The 22953-nt window shown below is 41.0% G+C and overlaps 1 protein-coding gene across 1 annotated transcript in view; it reads right to left on the reverse strand.

Moving 5' to 3' along the window:
* MYB (MYB proto-oncogene, transcription factor) overlaps window positions 1–22953 on the reverse strand; it is a 99252-nt gene that overhangs the window by 55992 nt on the left and 20307 nt on the right. The window contains 5 exon segments of the mRNA XM_030198450.1: window positions 161–229; window positions 2086–2270; window positions 2273–2320; window positions 20534–20759; window positions 21592–21684. Coding sequence (XP_030054310.1) covers window positions 161–229; window positions 2086–2270; window positions 2273–2320; window positions 20534–20759; window positions 21592–21684 — 621 coding nt within the window.

Here is a 22953-nt window from a genome sequence, read left to right on the forward strand (position 1 = left end):
ACACCCCTCTGGATCACAGTTTCCCCCACTTTCCATTCACCCAGTTAAACCACTTGTAACACTACCAAAGTTTCCTCAATTACAAGAGAACTTCATTCCATGCTGTTCTTGCTCAAGCTCCTAATCAGCCCCTTACTGAAATGATCCATGAAGTATATACCTGGACAGCTGCAGTAGCTGGTTGGGGGGTATTGATGATATTTACATGCAGTGCTACTGGATAGGGTACCTAGGAGAAGAAACAAAACACTGTCAAAAAGGTGCTACCTATTCCAGCACGCTAGAAGCTTGCCGTTTACCTTTCTTACCGATTACATGTATTAATTACTTAACACCATTTATAACCTGCAAAACTGGTCAAACCATTCACTGATGGGGGGGGGGGGGGGGGGGGGGGGGAAGGGATAAGGAGAGAGGGATTTGATATACCACCTTTCTGTGATTACAATCAAGGTGGTTCATGTAATATATACAGGTACTTATTTTGTACCTGGGGCAATGGAGAGTTAAGTGATTTGTCCAGAATCACAAGCAGCTGCAGTGGGGATTGAACCCAGTTCTCCTGGTTCTTAGGCCTCTGCACTAACCATTAGGCCACTCCTCCACTCAGGTAAATATTACACATATAAACTGATAATAATAAAAAAAACAAAACTAAAAACATAAATCATATTTATAATAAAGGATTAAAAACAAGACAGGACCCATGCAGTAACATATACCCAAACAGCATAAAAATGATCTACACGCTGGAAAGGGAATGCATAAGCACCTGGAACTGAATGACCCTGATAACTGTCAGAGACACGTCTCATCTCTAAAAAGAGCAGCAAAATCAGAAGCAAAAACCTCTGCACAAACACCACAAGCAGCCAAAATAAAGCAAAGATAGTCCAGAGAAGGAGAAACCACAGGTCCAGCCACAAATAAGTTTACGGAAAATGATCTTACTTGGCCAAATGTCAAGGGTCAAAGTATGTGTTTTTAGTGTTGGAATCATGCATATTTGTGCTTTTTATGTGCTATTGAATTGTGAATTTGACACCTGATAAAGGCATGAGTGCAGAACTTGGCCGAATTGTGACTGGACTTGTAGTTTCTCCTTCTCTGGATTATCTCTGCTTTGTTTCACCTCTAAAAAGGACATTCAATAACCTAGATGTCCATATTTATGCATGCGTTGTGTGGATGAATGCTTAGAATAATAGCACTTATGTTTATATGTGCTAGTAAGTACTAGCAGGGCGCCTAAGCACTATTCTGCAAATATTCACATAGTGCGTAACTTACATAGCAAATATTTGCAAGGGGGGCATACGCAAAGGGGCATACACAAGGGCACAGCACGGGTGGGACTCCCACTTCCACAGGTCACGCATCTAAATATAGCAGGAGTGCGAGTAAGTTACAAAATACTGCACTTCTGCTACATTTAGGTACCCACATCTACGACAGGTCTAGGGCTGGTGTTAAATGTTAGCACACCGGTACAAAGTTACACAACTATTGTATAACAAAAATTAGGTGCCCAGGTTCCGTTAAAGAATAAGCTCTTACCGCGCAGCTTCAGGGTACCTAAATGGAGGAACCCATTTATAGAATTCCCTCCTATGTTAAAGTGTCAGATGTGTGAAATGAATAATTAGGCATACCATCAGAGCAAAGGCTATCTCATATCCCTAAAAATCAAAATCAAACGCTGAAGTTAACTAGCATTTTAACAGGGAAGTCTCATGAGCAAGGCATGATATGGCATCTGTGTTACCCTTTCATTACTTATGATGCTGTTCTCCCAAGCTGTGGTGATGCTCTCTTGCAGGGCAGTGCAAGGGAGCTTGTAAAATCACCACCCTGCTCTGTGTGTATTATGGGTAAATAGTGGACATCACTACAATGGTGCTACTGATCTGACATTTTTCAAGAGTGATGAAATTCATATACACTAACTTAGTGGGGGTGGGGGAGAGATAGTAAGGGTGTGGAGTGGGTCAAACTGGCTCCATCAAACAAGCATATTATTTTTTAACTTCTGCTTTTTTCAAAAAGAAAAGTCTGTAAAGTCATCATGCATGTTCACCAGCTTACGTTTTGCAGCTCGGGGACATGATAGTATGAGTAGTTGCTGGTGACCGAGGGCTGGGTGGCTGGTGGGAGCTGAGAGGAGGGCGGCGTAGGGTTAAACCCTAGCAGATGACCTGCTCTTCTGAAGCTTGTGGCTACCACAGGCTGGCTGACTTTGGAGGACTCCTGAAGATAACCTTCCTGTTCACCTTCCGTCGCATTGTAGAATTCCAGTGGGTCTTGATAGCGTTATCAGTTTCTGCACAGAAACATGTACATTAAAAATGAAAACAAATTGTTAAAAGGAATATTTCATTCACATGAAAGTTAAACTCTGGAAAACAGAGTAGCACACAGAGGTGCAAACAGCCTTTACTGCATTCCCACTAGAGCTCATTTGCAAAATAAAAATATGGCAATGTCACCTGCCTTCCTCTGTCTCTCTGATTCATATCTAATACATGCTCTGAACAACTCCAGCTTATCATTTCTCATCTCTTACAATATCTCTGCGCACCTAAGAAACACTCCAAACATGAGAAGTACTTTTAATATGTATTCACTTATTGGGATTTATTAGCTACCTTTATAAAGAGAGATTCACCCAAGGTGATGTACAGCATGATTATCAAATGTACTAAATTTTTACCTCCAATCTCCAAAAGACCAATGAGACGACGAAAACCTTCAGTACACAGGTCTCTATCCCCCAGATTCTATAAATCGCGCCCAAAGATGTGTGCCGAAATTTGGGCGCATAACCAACTTAATCGATTAACAAGCCCTTAACTAGCAATAATTGAGCACTAACAACCAATTATTGCAGTTAATTGGCTGATCAGACGTTGTGCATGCATCTGGCTGCTCATTATAAGAATCTGCACCCAATGTTTATATCTGAAAAATGGTGTGGCCAGGGGTGTTCCAAAAAGCTGCACGTGGAATTACAGAATTTGGCCTAAGTGCGCCTAACCTGAGCACCAGACAAAGACAAATGGGGTTCACACTCTCCATAGGAACGGAACACATTTGTTCCTGGCAGCATGTTAAAAAGCTTGTCAAGATATCTAAATGCTCCATCAATCAATTAACATATTACTGAACACCAATAGATTGACCTGAAGAAGGCTGTTCTAGCCGAAACACGGACCGTGTTGGATCTGAATAAAGGGTTCTTTCGGAGCATTGACTGATCATTTGATTTTGGGTCCTTTCCACCCCTTTACTGTTGTGTCCTAACTTGGGCACCAGCATTTATACCTCAAAAGTTAGGCACGGGATTCACACCTAAGTGCTATTCTATATAAGGCAGTGCACCCTTTATAGAATGGGGCTCATTTTCAAGTACAAGTTCCATTGGTTTACTATGCAACTTTGTAAGTCTAAGTGCTTTGAAAATATGCCTCTACGTGTGTCTTCCAAAGTCATGATCTAAGTTACTGTAAGTGAAACTGCCCTAAAGCCAAGCTCTGTTACCTCCTGCTTGTTATATTTATCCAGTCTGATAACCCGACAAATCTCCCAAAGCGAATTCAAGGCAAGGTAACAAAAGAATTAAACTGAAACATAAATCAGGATATTACAAAAAGCAAACAAAACTCCTGTTTTTAAGGCTTTCCGAAATGCATAACGATTGTTATAAAATGTACTGTACTGGTAAACTATTCCACAGATGAACAGCAGAGAAAACAAAAACGGTTGGAAAATATGCTTTAAAGCAATAAATTTTACAGATGGAAATGTCAAAGCAAGAAATGACATGATCTCGATGAAAGTAAAGGTGTTTTAAAATCATAAAACCATTTTAAAAACTCTGCAGAATGGGTACCATATAAAAATTTTAAAACCCACCGACATACTTACTTGTAAATAGGGAATACATTGATGAACTTTGCAAGACACTGTCAATTAGCAATATCAAGTATATGTCTGTAGTTACATTAAAAAAGAAGTTCAGTTAGTAAAATTCACAGATTACACGCTTTTGTTTATTTGTATTTGTTACTTCTGATCATTTACTACTAATTCACGTACTCTACTTAACTTTGCATACCTTCTTTATATTTATGCCAAGGTGCAGTGCCAAAATTAGGGCCCTGTTTACTAAGCCCAACTGTAGGCGTGCAAACATTTTAGCGTGCGCTAACACTAGAGACACCCGTAGGAATATAATGGGTATCTATCATTAGCGCGCGCTAAAAAGTTTGCACGCCTACAGCCGGGCTTAGTATTCATATCCTATGACCGGAAAACCATTAAAGCAGAAAGTGGGTGCTTTATCCTAATACTTAACTTTGCAAGCTTACTTTCCATGATACAGACATGGTTACACTGACAGTGGGTGAGGGCAGGCAGAGTACACAAGAACATATTGGGCAGAGATGCGTTCCAGTGCGTGGCCTCCCCCCGCCCCCCCCCCCCCCCCTTTGGGCTAGAAACATATTAATTTACTTACTGCCTCTATGACTTGTACCCTAAACACAGGTCTATTGCTGAGTGTTCGACCAACAGGTGTCTATGCAGGGGATATACTTAACACTTTCTTGGGGTCAGAGAGGAGTGCTGCAGGGTATTTCTTTTTCTTTCTGCTTCCTCTGGATCACCACAAGAATTGCCCAACAGGGGGGGGGATGTGTACTAGGTGTAACCTCAATGAGCCGATTGTCTTTCGACAGGCACTCTGCAGCTTGGATTTCAGATATAATTACTTGCCTTTTCTAAACCTAGAGAGCATAAGAATTGTCATTACTGGGTCAGACTAAAAGTCTATCAGCCCAGTACCTCCCTCCAACAGTGGCTAATCCAGGTCACAAGTACTTGGCAGATCCCAAAGAGTAGCAAGGTTCCATGCTACCGATCCCATGGTAAATAGTGGCTTTTCACCATGCTCTACCTTAGTAGCAGTTATAAAACTTTCCACTCCAGGAAATTGTCCCAAACCTTTTTTAAACCCTGATACACTAACTGCTTTATTACATCCTCTGGCAACGAGTTCCAGACCTAACTATTCATAACTTCCTGCAGTGTACTTTTTGAAAGAGTAGAAACAATAGATTCATATTTATTCATTCTAATCCATTCAGTATTCATAGCCCTCTTATCCCCCCATCACTGCTCTTCTCCAAGAAAGCCCTAAACCTCTTAAGTGGAGGAAATAGCCTAATGGTTAGTGCAGTGGGCTGAGAACCTGAGGAACTGAATTTGATTCCCACTGTGGCTCTTCCTGACCTTGGGCAAGTCTCTATCCCTCCATTGCCCCAAACTGTGAGACACTAGGAATAGAAAGTACCTGTATATAAGAAGTAAACCACTCTTAATTGTACACTGAAAGGCAGTAAGTATATGAAATCCATGGCCCGGAACCTTTCTTCATTTTAGAAGAGTGCCATCATTTTTGAATGCCCTTCTTCTCTACCCTTGTCTACCCAGTTAGAATCAGTAGAATTTGTTTTTCAGGTGCGGCAGATCATACTTACCATGGGGGTAAGAGGTTGGATGTGAAAATGTTTTTCTGTGGTGCTGAGGGCCTTACATAGTTTGCAATATTCCTCTCACTCCAAAAGAAAACAAACACAAAACAGGTTGTGTCTGAGAGGTTGATCCTTTTTTTTTCTAGTCTAATATAAATTTATAGACCATCTAGTTCCATTTTGCGAGGATCAAGCAGTTTACAATAAAAAAAAACTCAAGAAAAAGTAGAGGAACTACATAATCAAAAAATAAAACAATAAAAATTTATCAAATAAAATGTCTTCAATTTTTTCACAATTGAATATAATTAGACTCATATCACCCCTCTCCTCAAGTCATTTCACTGGCTTCCGATCAGGTACCCGCAAACAGTTTAAGCTTCTCCTTTTAAGCTACAAATGCACTCAATCTACAGCCCCTCCCTACCTCTCTACCCTCATCTCCCCTTACATTCCTACCCGTAACCTCCGTTCTCAAGACAAATCCCTCCTTTCAGTACCTTTCTCCACCACCGCCAACTCCAGGTTCAGCCCTTTCTGCCTCGCCTCACCTCATGCCTGGAATAAACTCCCTGAGCCCATACGCCAGGCCCCCTCCCTGCCCATCTTCAAAGCCTTGCTCAAAGCCACCTCTTCAATGTCGCCTTGGCACCTAACCACCATACCTCTATTCAGGAAATCTAAAACTGCCCCAACTTGACATTTCAGCCATTAGATTGTAAGCTCCTTGGAGCAGGGACTGTCCTTTTTGTTAATCTGTACAGAGCTGCGTAACCCTAGTAGCGCTCTAGAAATGTTAAGAAGTAGTAGTAGTAGTAGTCTAATTCTGCTATATCTTTTCTGAGATGCAGAAACCAGAACTGCACACACAATACTCAAGGGTGAGGACACACAATGGAGAGACATGCAGGCATTATAATAATATTATTTGTACTTATTTTCTATATCTTTCTTAATAATTCATAACCTTCTGTTTGCTTTTTTGGCCATTGCCACACAGGCAGCAGAAGATTTCAGTTAAATTTCATTTATTGTATTTATATCCCACAAAAATCAAATGACAATTCGGCTCTATGTGGATACAGCAATTTACAAATAACATTACAAAAGACATGAAATTGATAAATACAAAATAACCCCTGAACGAAAAAATGGTTCAGTTAATATTGATCACTGAATAGAGCAAGTTACGATTTCTAGATAAGGCCTCATCCATCAAAGGAACTTCTTAAAAAGGAAAGTCTTCAATAGCTTTCAGAACTTGGGGAACACAACGTATGCTCTCGGGTATGCATTCCACCATTTGTAGCCTGACATCTAAAACCTCGTGTTTTCAATGTACTGTCCATGATGAACCTATGAGTAAATCTTTGTCTTTGGTGGTGACCCCTAATGTGGAACTTAGCATCAAGTAGCTAGGATTTGAATTATTCTTCACAATGTGCACCACTTTGAAACTGTCTACATTAAATTTCATCTTCTATTTGGATGTCCAGTCTTCCAGTCAGTCCTAAGGTCCTCCTGCAAAATCCCAAAGTCCGCACGCGATTTAACAACTTTGAATAGTTTTGGTTGTCAACTGCAAATTTAGTCATCTCACTGTTGTGTCCATATCCAGATCAAGTCAGTCATGCCTTATGGGGAACTAAAGTTAAAACAGAACACTTTAGCTTTTCAACTAAATGTTTACACATTATTGGTGAAAGCTACAATAAGAAGATTTTGAAAGGGCTTTTCTGGAATATGATAGACTGGGGACTAGTGGATATAGCACTAATTGGGCTCTAACAGGGCACCAAGAGAGCACTCTGCAGACTGGTCCATAGGATGCTGTATTACCACAGCCTTCTGAGGCCTTTTCCCTTTCTTCTTTTATAAGCTCTCTTACATAAGATTGCTTAAATAGGTATTTGGTATCACATTATCCACTCTGGGTTTGGGACTAAAGTAAAAGCCATACAGAGAGGGAGGCACTTAGAAAGTAAAAGTATTTGGGTTGTTCTTTTGAGAGATGAGCAAGCTGACTGATAAGAGGAAGACTGTAAAGAGAAAGTCTGGCATTGGGGAAGGAAGAGCTGACTACCTCAAGACAAGGAAAATCTTTTTTTAAATGAACACTTTAATGGTGACGAGATTGTAATTTTGGTGATGTGAAAGCTGAACTAAATTAGAATATATCCCTGAAGAAGCCTGATCGTCGAGTGAAATGGGACCAGTCGGATGGATGAATTTTTAAGAAAAGTGCAAATGCAAGCTGTTACTGTGAAATTAGAATTAAAGAAATAAATGTTAAAAAAGTATAAAGGGGTTTTATGACCAACGAATGAAATCTAACCACATTAACACTGGTAAGTGTATGCTAAGTGTCAATAAAGTTGGTTCCTGAGGTATTTTCCTTCACCACGTCTCCGATACGCCCCCGTCAACTTTGTTCGTTCCCGCAATGGAGTGCAGCGAAGACGCCCAAAATCGGCTTTCGATTATACTGATTTGGGCGCCTTGCGAGACGCGCGCCCAGCTCCCGATTGGGTCGAAATATGGGCGCCCATCACTTTCGAAAATAAGGCCGATGGTAAGATATTTTCTGCTGCAGTAAGCACACTTTGTAAAAGAGACCCTTAGTTTATATTTATTTATTTATGCTCGCGTTTTTGTATCCCGCTGCTATCCAAAAACAGGTTTTGGTTCAAAGAGGCTGGCTTACAATTTACATTTTTTTATACTGATATACTGCCTTCTAGGTACACAACAATCAGTTCACATTTCAAAAATGGGAGGAGGAAAAGGGTTTAGAAGCAGGGTTATGTAATTAATGAGAGAAAATAGCTAAGGGAGAAAATTACAATTTAAATGAAGAAAACAACAGAGGCAGTGTGCTGAAGCTCAAAGGGTAGTATAATTAGGAAGGAGGTGGGATGTGAAGCTGGCTAAATGCCTGTGTGAACACCAGGTCTGATCTGAATATGGAGTAGGCAGAGTCAGATCTTAACGAAGCGGGAACTGAGATTCAAAGCACTGGGCTTGGTAACCAAATACAGAGCAATAACTGGACTCCACTGGATAGGAGTGCGATAAGAAGACTGCTTTGGGACGGTCCATGGGTAAGTAGTTTGGGCTGATTTGTCAGAAGGATTTTAAAGACTAAGGCTAATATCTTGAATTTAGTTCAGTAAATGACGGAACACCAGTGGTGGTTAGCCAGGAGAGGTGAGATACATTTTCTCCAGTTTCCATAAATTTGATTGTAACAGTCTGTTTGACCAAGCTGAATGCGTTTTAGAGAGTAAAATGAGATATAAGGACATTTCCATAATCCAGACAACTAAGAGTCAAGGAGGAGATAGAGGTCCTTTTTATCAAGTTATGGGCAAAGGAAACAAATTTTGTGTAGAAAGACAAAAAAACTTCTTTGTCAGGGCAGACACAGTATGTGGGCTTGAAAACTTAAATGGGAGTCAAGCATGATTCCTACCATAGTATTTCTCAAGGGAATCTTGACACCCAAAATTAAGGAGGAAGGGATGGCAGCATGTGTGTCTAGCTGATCCATAACACCTTTGATTTTGGGGGATTTAACTTCAGTCTATGAATGGAAAGCCACAGGTATTCAGGTTAGACAGGTCCATGTTTATTAATCAGCTCTACAACAACTATTTATGCAGAGCAACTAAAGCCATGCTCTCAGATTAAAGAGACTAAAGCGGTAAAAAAAAATAATTAAAAAAAAAAAAAGATTAAAGTGGGTTCCACAACAGATCACTGATGGCAACATTAGCGTATGGCTGTTAATAGAACAAACACACAAACAAAAAAAGCAACACTGGGCCTTCAAGACTGAGACAACAGGAGTATTTTATTGTTAAATGACCCGACACGGGCCGTGTTTCGGCATAAAACAACGCCTGCCTCAGGGGTCAGAGTTTTGTCGCAAGGTGTATAAATAGTTTATGCGTTCAATGCCTCTGAGAATAGATGAATAAAAACTTTTCAAGTCAAGCATTCCTGCCAGTAAAGACAGTCGCGATGCAGGAAGTGAACTCCTGTATTAGTCTTGTCTCTTTTGGAAACTTTTGTGTACTTTCTACGTATGCTGTATACCCTCTCTGTTTGTTCAATAGAACAAATACAAAATCAGCCATTTTCTGTCTGTGGTAAAAATGGCCTTAGTGTATAGAAAAAATTTGCGCAAGAGCACACTAAGGCCTCTTTATAATGAAGTTTAGTAAAAGCACTCCTAAGAAAAAGTTATTCAAAGATCCTTGAAAGGGCCCAATCAAAGCCCAGGCCTTGAATCCAATAAAAAAATATCTGTGGCAAGACTTGAAAACTGCAATCCATAGGCAATGCTCAGCCAACTTACAAGTAGCTTGAGTTCTGCATTTTTGTTTTATCTAAGTAGACAAATGCACTGTTTGCCTTTTTCTGAAGGAAAAGGAAGCCTATGAGATCATTATAATCCATGTAATTGTATGTGTTCCATAATAACTTTGGAGTTTGGTGTCCTACCAACATCAAATTTTATTTATTTACATTACATTTACTAATCAATCACTTTTTCTAGTGATGTATAGTCTGAACATAAAACATATCATTAATTACAATCTACCCATCATCCCCAATCCCCAAATCCATACTGTTTTATGGTTTATTAGGAGTTTTAATATTTCTGTGTAGCTTGACAAGGCAGCATACAATTAAAAACATGTACAAAAAGGAAAGCCAATTTATCACAGGCATGAAAGAAAATCAAGAATACACAGCAAGTTGCAAGAGACAGAAAGAAAAAGAAATTATATATATATATTCCCTTCCATCATATTAAAACACCCCATAGAACAAAGCCGATGATTTAATTCCTTGAGGGCTGCGAACAGGTTCGGTTTTCAGGATAACCCTGATGAATATGTATGACATAGACTTAAATTCAAAGGAGGAAGTAAACATGCAGATCTCTCTCGGAAATATCAAATCAATATTTCTGAGCGAGATCTGCATGTATACTGCCTCCATTAAAATTCTGAAAATCTAATCCTTTTGTGGCCCTTGACAACTGAACTTGTACACTCTTGGTCTAAAACAACAGGACCAAAATAACAGAGGCAAAGCTTACTTAAACCTTTGTAATATATATTGGTTTATCCACTAGAGACAATATGGATCCAATTATAATAAAACATTTGAAAAACGCACACTATCTATACTAACTTTTTTTTAATGCACGCATAAACAGACCACAAATGCGTGCATATATCCCAGAAAATATATTCCTTTAGTTCTTGGTATAAATTCTCATTTTGGGGTATGTTTACTAAGGTGCGTTAGCGTCTTTAACGCGCCTGTAAATTTAAGGCACGTTAAATGCTAACTCACTTATACATTTCTATGGACACGTTAGCATTTAATGCACGTAAACCATTTACGCATGTTAAAAACGCTAACGCGCCCAAAGCACCACTTTTGGGCTCATTTTCTAAACAGAAAGACGTCCATCTTTTCACACAAATCGGAAGATGGGAGTCCTTCTCACAGGGTCGTCCACATTGGTATAATCGAAAGCTGATTTTTGACGTCCCCAACTGCTTTTCTTCGCAGGGATGGCCGAAATGACCGGATGACCACCGGAGAGAATCGGGGATCACCTCCCCTTACTCCCCCAGTGGTCACTAACCCCCTCCCACCCTCAAAAAAATCTTAAAAAATATTTTTTGCCAGCCTCAGATGTCATACTCGGGTCCATCACAGCAGTATGCAGGTCCCTGGAGCAGTTTTAGTAGGTGCAGTGCACTTCAGGCAGGCGGACGCAGGGACCATTCTCCCTCCCTACCTGTTACGTTTGTGGAAGAAACAGCGAGCCCTCCAAAACCCACTCTAGGTGCCCCCCTTCACCCATAAGGGCTATGGTAGTGGTGTACAGTTGTGGGTAGTGGATTTTAGGGGGGGGGGTGGGGGGGCTCAGCAGACAAGGTAAAGGAGCTATGTTCCTGGGAGCATTTTATGAAGTCCACTGAAGTGCCCCCCCCCCCCCCCAGGGTGCCCAGTTGGTGTCCTGGCATGCGAGGGGGACCAGTGCACTACAAATGCTGGCTCGTCCCACGACCAAAGGGCTTGCATTTGGTCATTTCTGAGATGGGCGTCCTTGATTTCCATTATCGCCAAAAATCAGAAACGACCAAGTCTAGGGACGACCATCTCTAAAGACGACCTAAATTTCAAGATCTGGGCGTCCCCGACCGTATTATCGAAACGAAAGATGGACTTCCATCTTGTTTCGATAATACGGGTTTCCCCGCCCCTCCATCGGGATGTTTTGTGAGGACGTCCTCAACAAAACTTGGGTGTCCCTTTCCATTATGCCCCTCCACATAAACCTAGTCCTTTATTTGTAATGGTAATGTAAAATTTAAATAGCCACATTGATCCTGGATAACAGTGGGCTCTTTGTGGGCCGTACAGGAATTCTGAAAAATGTAGTGCTGAAAAGGGCAATTTGATAATTATAACACGGCATATCCAAGATGTCAAATGTGAATGAAGAATTACTGATACAGACACATATTGATAAGGCTACAAAAACTGAAGGTACCAATGGTCCACCAAGACTATGCTGAACACTGAAAACCGCATGCATATCCAATGTTTTTTAATGTAAGCCTCACAATAATGGTCTGTAACACTGACTGGGATATCAAGCCACAAAAATATAAGGATACAATAATCGCAAAGAATGTCTCACAATAAGCATCACAGTGGCCTCCCTTATGAAAAGCAATTTTTGTTCTTGACCCAACAATTCTTTCTTGCTCCTTTGGGCCTTCAGCACAAATCAGAATAATGGCTGAGATCGGTTGCCATGAGCCCTAATTTCCAACTATCTGGAGATTTTCTCCTCTTACCCACTGCCAATGTCCACTCATTGCAGACACAGCCTCAGCTAGGCACCATGTATCTGAGATCATTTTGGAACACTGCAATCATAGCCCCTAAACCTGAGAGAAGGGAAGTAAGAAACATAAGCGTTGCCTACTGGGACAGATCAAAGTCCATGAAGCCCAGTACCTTGTTTCCAACAGTGGCCAATCCAGGTTACAAGTTACCTAGCAAAATCCCAGAACAGTAAACAGATTTTATGCTGCTTATCCTAGAAATGAACAGTGGATTTTCCCAAGTCCATCTTAATAATGGCATATGGACTTTTATTTTAGGAAGTTGTCCAAACCTTTTTAAAACCCTGGCTAATGTTTTTACCATAGTCTCTGGCAACAAATTCCAGAATTTAATTACACTGAGTGAAGAAATATTTTCTCTGGTTTGTTTTAATTTACTACTTAGTAGCTTCATTGCATACCCCTAGTCCTAATATTTTAGGAAAGTGTAATCAAATTCATATCTATCTGTTCCACTCCACTCGGTATTTCATAACCTCTATCATATCTCCCCCCAGCTGTCTCTTCTCCAAGCTGAAGAGCCGTAGTCGCTTTGGCCTTTTCTCATAGGGAAGTCATCCCATCCCCTTTATCATGTTCGTCACACTTCTCTGTACTTTTTCTGATTCCGCTATACCTTTTTGAGATGCAGTGACTAGAACTGTACAAAGTATTCAAGGTGTGGTTACACCATGGCGCGATACAAAGGCATTATAACATTCTCATTTTTGTTTTCCATTCCTTTCCTAATAATTCCTAACATTCTATTTGCTTTCTTAGCTGCCGCTGCACACTGAGCAGAGGGTTTCAATGTATCATCAACGATGACACCTAGAACTTTTCTTGGGCGGGTGACTCCTAATGCGGAACCTTGCATAGCGCAGTTATAGTTTGGGTCCTCTTTCCCTCATTCAACACTTTGCATGTAAGTGGTCTGCTATAAATACTGACTAGTGTAAAAGTACAAGCAATGACATGATACTGCCTATTTGCCAGAACATGTATACAAAGGACAGAGTTCACAGGTGCATACAGATCAATCTCTATGTGTTCACACAGTCACTCACACACTCTCTTGGTCTCATACACTCAGTCTCACAGAAAGTCTGTGTCTCACACACACTCTCTTCTCTCGCACACCTGTATCTGTGTGAAACACACTCTCTCTCTCACACTGTGTCTCACATACGCACTTGCACATACTCTCATTCTCACACACACACTCTCTCTCACAGACACACTCACAGCCAGACTCACTCTCTCTCTCTCACACACACACTCACACATTCACTCTCTTTCTCACACACAGTCACTCTCACATACACTCTCTCAAACATACACACTCCGAGGAAAACTTTGCTAGCGCCCGTATCATTTGTGTCAGAAACAGACCTTTTTTACTAGTGTATATATATATATATATATATATATATATATATATATATATATATATAAAGGTTTATCTTGTTGAGCAAACTGGATGGACCATACAGGTCTTCATCTGTCGTCATTTACTATGTTACTATATAAAATTACCCTCTTTTACTATTATGTAATGATTATGACTGCTTTCTCTGCAGCCTTTCCAGCCATAAGTCTAGCCCAGGAATCAACATACAACCCTCCACAGGGCCTGTACAGTACTTCCACTAGCCCTCTGAGCCAGTCTGAATACAGAGGGATGAAGTAATGATTAATTCAATAATGTATTTACTGGATGATACTACTATTCTACATTCTACTGCATCAGGACAAGAAGCGACTAAGGCTAAACTTATTTAAAAGGGGTTTAAAAAATTCTATTGAACAACTATCCTTCTCCTTTGCTTCCCTCAAAGTGGCACACCCAGCTGCTTTCATTTCATCAAGGTCCTGTGGGTACTGTTAATGTAACACAAATAAACATATAAACTACTCATTCTAATGGTCATATCTAGCAGTGGTTGTGTTTAGACAGGATATCTACTGCCCGAGCTCCTGGATCCTAAAGCTGCTACCCAGCCTACTGCATTTCACACATCGCTGCAATGAGTATCACTTGCTTCTTCCTCTTTGCACTAAAACTAAGTATAAGTGGTCCCATAAAGTAAGGTTTACTGGCCTATTTACATAGAAACATAGAAATGAAGCAAAATATAAGTACATACATAAGAGTAGCCATACTGGGTTCAGACCAATGGTCCATCTAGCCCAGTATCCTGTTTTCCAAACAGTGGCCAAGCCAGGTCACAAGTAACTGGCAGAAACGCAAATCGTGGCAACCCTCCATACTACAAATCCCAGGGCAAGCAGTTGCTTCCCATGTCTCTCTCATAGCAGACTATGGACTTTTCCTCCAGGAATTTGTCCAAACCTTTTTTAAAACCCAGATACACTAACCACTGTTACCACATCCTCCGGCAAAGAGTTCCAGAGCTTAACTTACTGTTGCCTTTTCTACCTGTTTGGCTACCTTATGATCATCACTTACAATCACCCTCAAGTCCTGCTTCTCTTTTGTGTACAGAAAGACTTCACCCCCTAAACTGTAATGTTCGCATCAGGTTTTGATAGTTCTAGCATTAAATCTTAGCTGCCAAATTCTGATTGTGGAGGAGTGGCCTAGTGGTTAGGGTGGTGGACTTTGGTCCTGAGGAACTGAGTTCGATTCCCACTTCAGGCACAGGCAGCTCCTTGTGACTCTGGGCAAGTCACTTAACCCTCCATTGCCCATGTAATCTGCATTGAGCCTGCCATGAGTGGGAAAGCGCAGGGTACAAATGTAAAAAAAATATATATATATATTCTTCAAGCTTAGCTAAATCCTTCTCCTCAGGTTATCCACACCATCAGGGATGTCTACCCTACTGCAGATTTTGGTATCATCCACAAAGAAGCAAATCATACCAAATAGCCCTTCTACAATATTGCTTACAAAAATGTTAGGAAGAACTAGGCCAAGAATCAAGCCTTGCAGCACACCACTTGTGACATCTCTTTCCTCAGAGTGAGCTCCATTTACAACTACTGTCCGTCATCTTCTACTCAACAGTTCATAACTCAGTCTCTTAGGGCCCATACAGAGAAAGTCATCTGGACAGAACTGTGTCAATGATTTTCCAACTTACCTTGAATTTTCTACAGTTATTAAAATGTTTGGGGTTTTTATTGATAGTGCTTTAACCATGGAAAAACAGGTTTCTTCATTAGCAAAAGAAATGTTTTTTTCCTGATAAAAACTGAGATGTGTGTGTAGTTATTTGAACGATATCAGTTTAGAATCCTGGTTCCAGTCTCTTTTAGTTTCTCAATTGGATTATTGTAATCTGGTATATTTAGGATGTAACAGAAGATTGGTAAGGAGAATGCAGATGATACAGAACACAGCAGATCGAATGATATTTGGATTGTCCACATTTAATAGGATTACTTCCAGCTATTCATCATTACACTGGCTGCCTACTGAGGCCACAATTTATTTCAAATTGGCATGTTTTCTCTTTAAACTTCTACGTGGCTTGGCACTAGATTACTTATATCCACATTTTATATTTACTTATGCTTTGAGAACAAGACGCACTGGTACTGTAGGTTATTCTTTCCCATCATCAAAAGGGAAAAAGAGATTACATCTCTTTGAATTAGGGTTGGCATTTCAAGCGGCAAGATTATGGACTATGATCACATCTATTTTCAAATCTTCTCAGTCTTATATTATTTTTAGGAAAATTTTGAAAAGCCTCTTGTTTCAGAAATATGTATCTCATTCTAATTATTGACACTTGTAATTATTCTTTACTTTAATTAATATGTATTTTTTTTCAATTATTGAATTTATTACTGTGGCCCTTCTTCCCAGTTAAATGAAACTGGCTTCTTAAAAACTGTAACCCGCTTAGAACTGCGAGGTAATAGCGGGATAGAAAACCGATTTACCATTACCATTACTAAGTACACCACATCTAGCGTCCTACTTTGATCCAACTCTGTGATCACCCAGTCAAAAAAAAGAAATCAGATTTGTGCAAGACCTGCCTCTAGTAAAACCATGCTGCCTCAGGTTCTGCAATCCACTGGATATCCAGAAACCTCACTATTCTCTGTTTTAGAAGTGTTTCTATTAATCTGCTTACCACAGAGGTCAGACTAATTGGCCTATAGTTCCCAACCTCCTCCTCACTTCTGCTTTTGTGGAATAAAGGTTAACATTTAAAATATGGTGAGTGCAAAGCCTGTGTATTAACCAATGGGGGCATTGTCAGCACGCTCCCATACAGTTACCACACGTTCACTACACGTACTATAATCACAGCTGGCGCAAATGTACTGACCACCATCCCTTTTAGAAGGTGGCAAGTACATCTGTGCTGACTGCAACAGTGATAGCATGCAGTAAAATGCTGTGCAATTCCCTGCCCATAGCATGCACATTTCCTGTCTCATAACAGACTAAGCAGGTAGCTCAAGAACTAGCATGCCTTAATTGTCATGACAGCGCAGTTATTTATTTATTATAGCATTTGTATCCCACATTTTCCCACCTATTTGCAGGCTCAATATGGCTTACATTTTCCATAATGGTGATCACCAATTTGGGAACAGAAATACATATAGAGTGGAGGAGTGGCCTAGTGGTTAGGGTGGTGGACTTTGGTCCTGGGGAACTGAGTTCCGATGTGACTCTGGGCAAGTCACTTAACCCTCCATTGCCCATTGTAAGCCACATTGAGCCTGCCATGAGTGGGAAAGCGCGGGGTACAAATGTAATAAAAATAAAAAAAAAATATTTAAGGTGAAGAGACAGAGAGGATTAGGTATACAGTTATAGAAAGTGCATTTTCATTTCAGAAAATAAAAGGTGTTGGATTAACTTCAATCGTGATAGATTAACTTGGACAATCAGGAATGTTAAACTTCAATCTTGTTGATTAGTATAGACAATCGGGAAATACAGAATTATGTTTAGTGAAGGTTCGGTGTAAAATTTTGACTAACTGGTATCTAGGATGGATTATTGCAGTATGCTTTGTTGAATAGGTTAGTTTTCAATAATTTACGGAAATTATTTATGTCGTGTGTTGTTTTTATTGATTTAGGTAGTTCGTTCCATATTTGTGTACTTATATAGGAGAAACTGGATGCATATGTTAATTTATATTTCACTCCTTTGCAGTTGGGGTAGTAAAGGTAGTTATGGTTACCAAACTCTAATTCATGAGTTAATTAATTAGTGCACTCTTGTAAACAGGCCTCTTGGTTTAGCAGTGGCTGAAGGGTCACAAACATGTTTAGTGAGAGCCAGGTTTATAAAACAGGCTTCACACTGTTGATTCTGCAAAAAGGAAGGAGACCAGGAAGGTACTTTACAAATCTCCTTTTCATAAAAATAAAATATTGGGTAAATATTCAGCCTGTGGTGATCAGCGTTCTGTTAAATACTGGCAGCTGTGGGCCGATTTAAACCTAGATACTCAGAGTGAGGCCATACCCAGATACCAGTACTAAATATCCAATTCATTGGTAGCCCATAGTCAGAGCCAGCATCCGGATAGCTAGTCGGTCTTTTGTCTGGCCCAACTTGCCCAGATAGTTATCCGGGCACTTGCACTGAATATCAGCAGTGCTCTGATAACTTCCATAAATACATAAGTATTGCCATACTGGGACAGACCAAAGGTCCATCAAGCCCAGCATCCTGTTTCCAACAGTGGCCAATCCAGGTCACAAATACCTGGCAAGATCCCAAAAAAGTACAATATTTTTTATGCTGCTTAATCCAGAAATAAGCAGATTTTCCCCAAATCCATTTTAATAATGGTCTATGGATTTTTCCTGTAGGAAGCCGTCCAAACCTTTATTAAACCGCGCTAAGCTAACCGCCTTTACCACATTCTCTGGCAACGAATTCCAGAGTTTAATTACACATTGAGTGCAGAAATATTTTCTCAGATTCATTTTAAATTTACTACTTTGTACCTTCATTGCATGCCCCCTAGTCCTATTATTTTTGGAAGGAGTAAACGGGCGCTTCACGTCTACCCATTCCACTCCACTCATCATTTTATAGACCTCTATGATATCTCCCCTCAGACGTCTTTTCTCCAAGCTGAAGAGCCCTAGCCGCTTTAGCCTTTCGTCATAGGGAAGTCATCCCATCCCCTTTATCATTTTTGTCGCCCTTCTCTGCACGTTTTCTACTTCCACTATATCTTTTTTGAGATGCGGTGACCAGAACTGAACACAATATTCGAGGTATGGCCCAACTCCTCCTCGGCACTAACTGGATAGTACTGTGGTAATCATGTTCTCTGGATAAGCGCCACTGAATATCTGTGCTAAACTGAGTAGTAGTAGCTCCTTCCTGGTTAACTCCCACTGAATACTGACCTCTATATTTCTATGTATAAATGCACTATGGAGTAGATTCTAGATATCACAGCTAAAAAAAAATCAGCGCCAAAACAAAATACACTTACACGTATTCTACAAAGTACATCTAAATTTAGGCATATTTTATAGCATAAGCCTAAATTTCCACACAGTTTATAGAGTATGCCGAGTGCCCAACCACGCAACTAAATTTAGTCATGGCAATTTACACCAAGTAAAACGCAGACCAGGTGTATTCTATAACAATTTGCACAGATTCCAGAAATGCCCAGGAGCCACGCATTCCATGTCTATGGCCATGCCTCCTTTTCAACTATGCGACTTAGAATTTATGTTCATCACTTTATAGAGTATGCTTAGACAGTTCTGCATGTAAATTCTAATTAATGCCAATTAGCGTCAATTGCTTAAGTGGCAGTTATCAGCACTGATTGGCTTGTTAACTAATTAAGTTGTGCACACAAATCCAGAATACAACTGGGTTTGCACGCACAACTTTAGAATCTGGGGGTATGTGCTTTAGTTCTACTGGAAGTGCTTATTTATTCATTTTACTGTAGCAATAATCTGTGTTGCACTTCAAAACTCACTTTAACTGATATACACTTACTGAATACTAATTCTTCAAATGATGTATCACTGCTGACCTTTCAGGACATTTACAGATTGTTTCTCTACAGCATTGTACCTTCAGAGCTGTTGAGGGGTGCCTAATGCTCATGTCCAGACTACCACCTGGGCTCTGCTCTTAGGAACCTCGCATCATCAAGCAACATCAATAGCGGCTTTTAAACATGCAGGAGCTCCTTTCTGTCTAAACACATCATATACCTCTCTTCTTCCTAGGTAAAAGGATGACGCCCTGAGTGCGGAAATTAAAAAGGCAGCATGAAGGGCATGGAGAGCCTGGCCTTGCTTTGTGCACCACACATGTTGTGCTCGGCACCAACTCCTCTTCCCCTTCATGAATGTCTTCCTTTGAGTCCTTCAAGCATCTGGAGCAACTTCCAGTACTTTCCTAACTTTTCTTCTAACCATATGAGCCCTCTTCCATATCTACACTAACTGGTCTCTGGAGGTTAGTGTGCTGCACGCTTCTGAAAATATAGGTGTGCCATGGCCTTGATTGGGAAACATGCCTTAGGGTCTCCTCTTAGTAGCCTACCAAAAATTGTTCTTTAACCTTAAAAGAATATAAAATACAATAATGACTGTGTTATGGGGAACATACAGAAAACAATTTTCTACAGATTTCATGCCGGTAAAACATATTTAAGCACATCAAACAGCCTTTTGAATACTACCAAACATATGCATACATAAAAATACACATGGCATTCAACAATGTGCATACCATTAGCTGCAGGAAGAAGCACATGTGTACATCTAGACCCTGGGGAAAGTACATGCGATATTAACAGTCTGCTGTACATTGAACTACTGAAGAAAGTAGCATTCCGAAATGAAGTGTGAGTGTATGCATGTCCTGTCTTTTGTAACAAGCTGTTATATTATTATAGAATTTTAAAAATGAAAGAAAAGTAAAAACACACTCCAAGAAAAAGACAACCACTGCTATGTGCCAACCATGTGCTTTAAAAAAAAAAAAAAAACGCTTTTCTGCCACTTGCACACACACTCTGCACCCCCAATCCCTGCACCTCCACCCTTCTCTCCCACCCCCTTCTTCAGGGAGTAACTGAACAGGGCATTACCTTCCAGGCAGCAGTTTGGCAATCTCAGCCCATCTGTTCCCCAGTCGCTTATGAGCTTGGTAAATAATCTTATCTTCCTCTTCTGTCCATGAGGTTTTCTTCACTTCTGGGTTCAAATGGTTGTGCCACCTCTCTCGGCACTGCTTGCCGATCCTACCCTTCAAATGCTTAGCGATCACAGACCAGCGCTTGGGCCCGTATTTCTGCACCAGCTCTATCACCTTCAAACAAAAAACGCAGACAAACATGTCAACAGCTCTCTTAAGTCAAACCTACTCTACCAGTATATAGGATCTTTCTGCCAGCAGTGGTACATGCCAGGGTGTCAGAAATCCTTGCCAGGACTAGTGCTCATCTGGCAACCTGTCTGCTGTGGAAAAGTAACGGCTGCATCAGTTTCCATGGGGGTCACTGGATTTCAGCCATACAGAAGTGTAGTCACAAGACTTCATTTGTCTTTATCCCAAAAGAGCTAGGGAGAGAAGCCTGATGCACAGAGGACAGGGCTGCATTTTAGTTATATAACACTAGCCGTTATGCCCGTTAAAATGGGCGAGATTTCCAGTTACCCTCCTCGCCAGGTCACCGCCGCCCCTTCCCCCGAGGTCGCCGCTACCGTTCCCCCCCCCCCCCCCCCGAGTCACCGGCCAGGGCCCTCACTTCGCGATTCAACTTACAGTGCCAAAACCGCAGCAGGCAGATCAGCTGAGCTGCCGTTGGCCTTCTCTGCCTTTGTCCCGCCCACGTGCGACGTAACGTCAGCGACGGCGGGACAGAGGCAGGGAAGGAAGGCCGATGACAGCTCAGCTGATCTGCCTGCTGCATTTTCGGCGCGGTAAGTTGAATTGCGAAGAGAGGGCCCGGGCTGGGTGGAGGGGGGGCGGCAGCGACCTCGGCAGTTCCCTCCCTCCCTCCCCTTCGCGCAGTTTCCCTCTCTGTCCCGCCCCCGTCATCACGTTTTGACACGGGGGCGGGACAGAGAGGAAAAGTCTCTACTGCGCATTTGCGGGTGAGTACGGTCACTCGCAATTTATATGTTTGATATGCTCTTACTCGCTGATCTTCTTCTTTGGTCCAGGGGCCCTTGATAAGCTCAGGATTCAGCACCTTCTGCCACCGATGCTGGCACTGCACATCAGTCCGATTCTGGCCAAGAAAGAGATTTAAAAGGGCCCTGATTATTTCTTCAGTTAAGAAGTGTGAAGGGCCTTGTGCGGTCTTGATAAGCACAGTACAACCTGGTTAAAGTAAATCTGAACAGCGATATGTATATTGGAATAAACACTACTGCTATGCTTCACACTCTTCTACACCTGGGCCAGTATCTCATAAGAACATAAGAGTAGCCATACTGGGTCAGACCAATGGTTCATCCAGCCCAGTATTTTGTTTTCCAAACAGAGGCCAAGCCAGGTCACAAGTACCTGGCAGAAACCCTTTGTTGATTATTTAAGTCAGAGATTCACTACTTCCTCTCTCACAAAGTGCCTTTTTAAAAATTACAGTGGGTACTGTAATTTAAAAAACAAACAAACAAAAGAAAACTCAGTCCACAATGACTGTTCCCTACAGAATGGATCAAACTACACATATAACAGCTTTCACTGATGGAAATCTTTATTTCCCAAGGTAGGGATTCCTAGTTTACTACAGTGTGGGCATCTGCTTTAGCACAAATTGGCAAAATTTCAACGTTACACCTGCTGTGCCTCTCCCAAACTGGGTTACACTACACAAAAGTCACACAAAAAGCTGCAGAAAGAAAACGTAAGTTCACTGGAAAAAGGGAGGGAAGGGATGCTGGGTATAAATAAAAAGGGGATCTTGCATCGTGACTGGAGTAGCCTAGTGCTTAAAGCAGCACACTGAGAACCAGAGAAGCCAGGATTCAAATCCCACGGACGTTCCTTGTGACCTTGAGTAAAATCACTTAACCCTCCATTGCCTCAAGTACAAACTTAGGGGCCCGTTTACTAAAGCTCAGCACACTCTAATGGAATTAGTGCATGTAGCACTTTGTGCATCCTAAAAACCGTTAGTGCACTCTAAACTTTAGTGAAAGGCCCCTAAGGACAAGGAAATGCTACTATGGCTGAATGTAACTCACTTTTAACTACTCATGGAAAGGCATCAGCTAAATCTAAATTATGAGTCCGGGGGGGGGGGGGGGGGGGATGAAAAAAAAAGTTTATTACTGGACAGATTAGAGGGATTTGGAATACACTAAAATGGTTTGATAGAGTCCTGAGAAATAGATGATATATGGTCAGAAAGGATAACTGCTCATCCCCCTTTTGGGTCCCTCCCTGTGGAGTCCCTCAGGGATCACCTATCTGCTGTATAATGTTATGACCTCTAATAGTTATGCTGGAATCAGGTGAGTAGATGTTTTCATTGGCACATGATATCTTTATT

Source organism: Microcaecilia unicolor, chromosome 3, assembly GCF_901765095.1.
Source record: "Microcaecilia unicolor chromosome 3, aMicUni1.1, whole genome shotgun sequence".
In the NCBI taxonomy this organism is placed as follows: domain Eukaryota; kingdom Metazoa; phylum Chordata; class Amphibia; order Gymnophiona; family Siphonopidae; genus Microcaecilia; species Microcaecilia unicolor.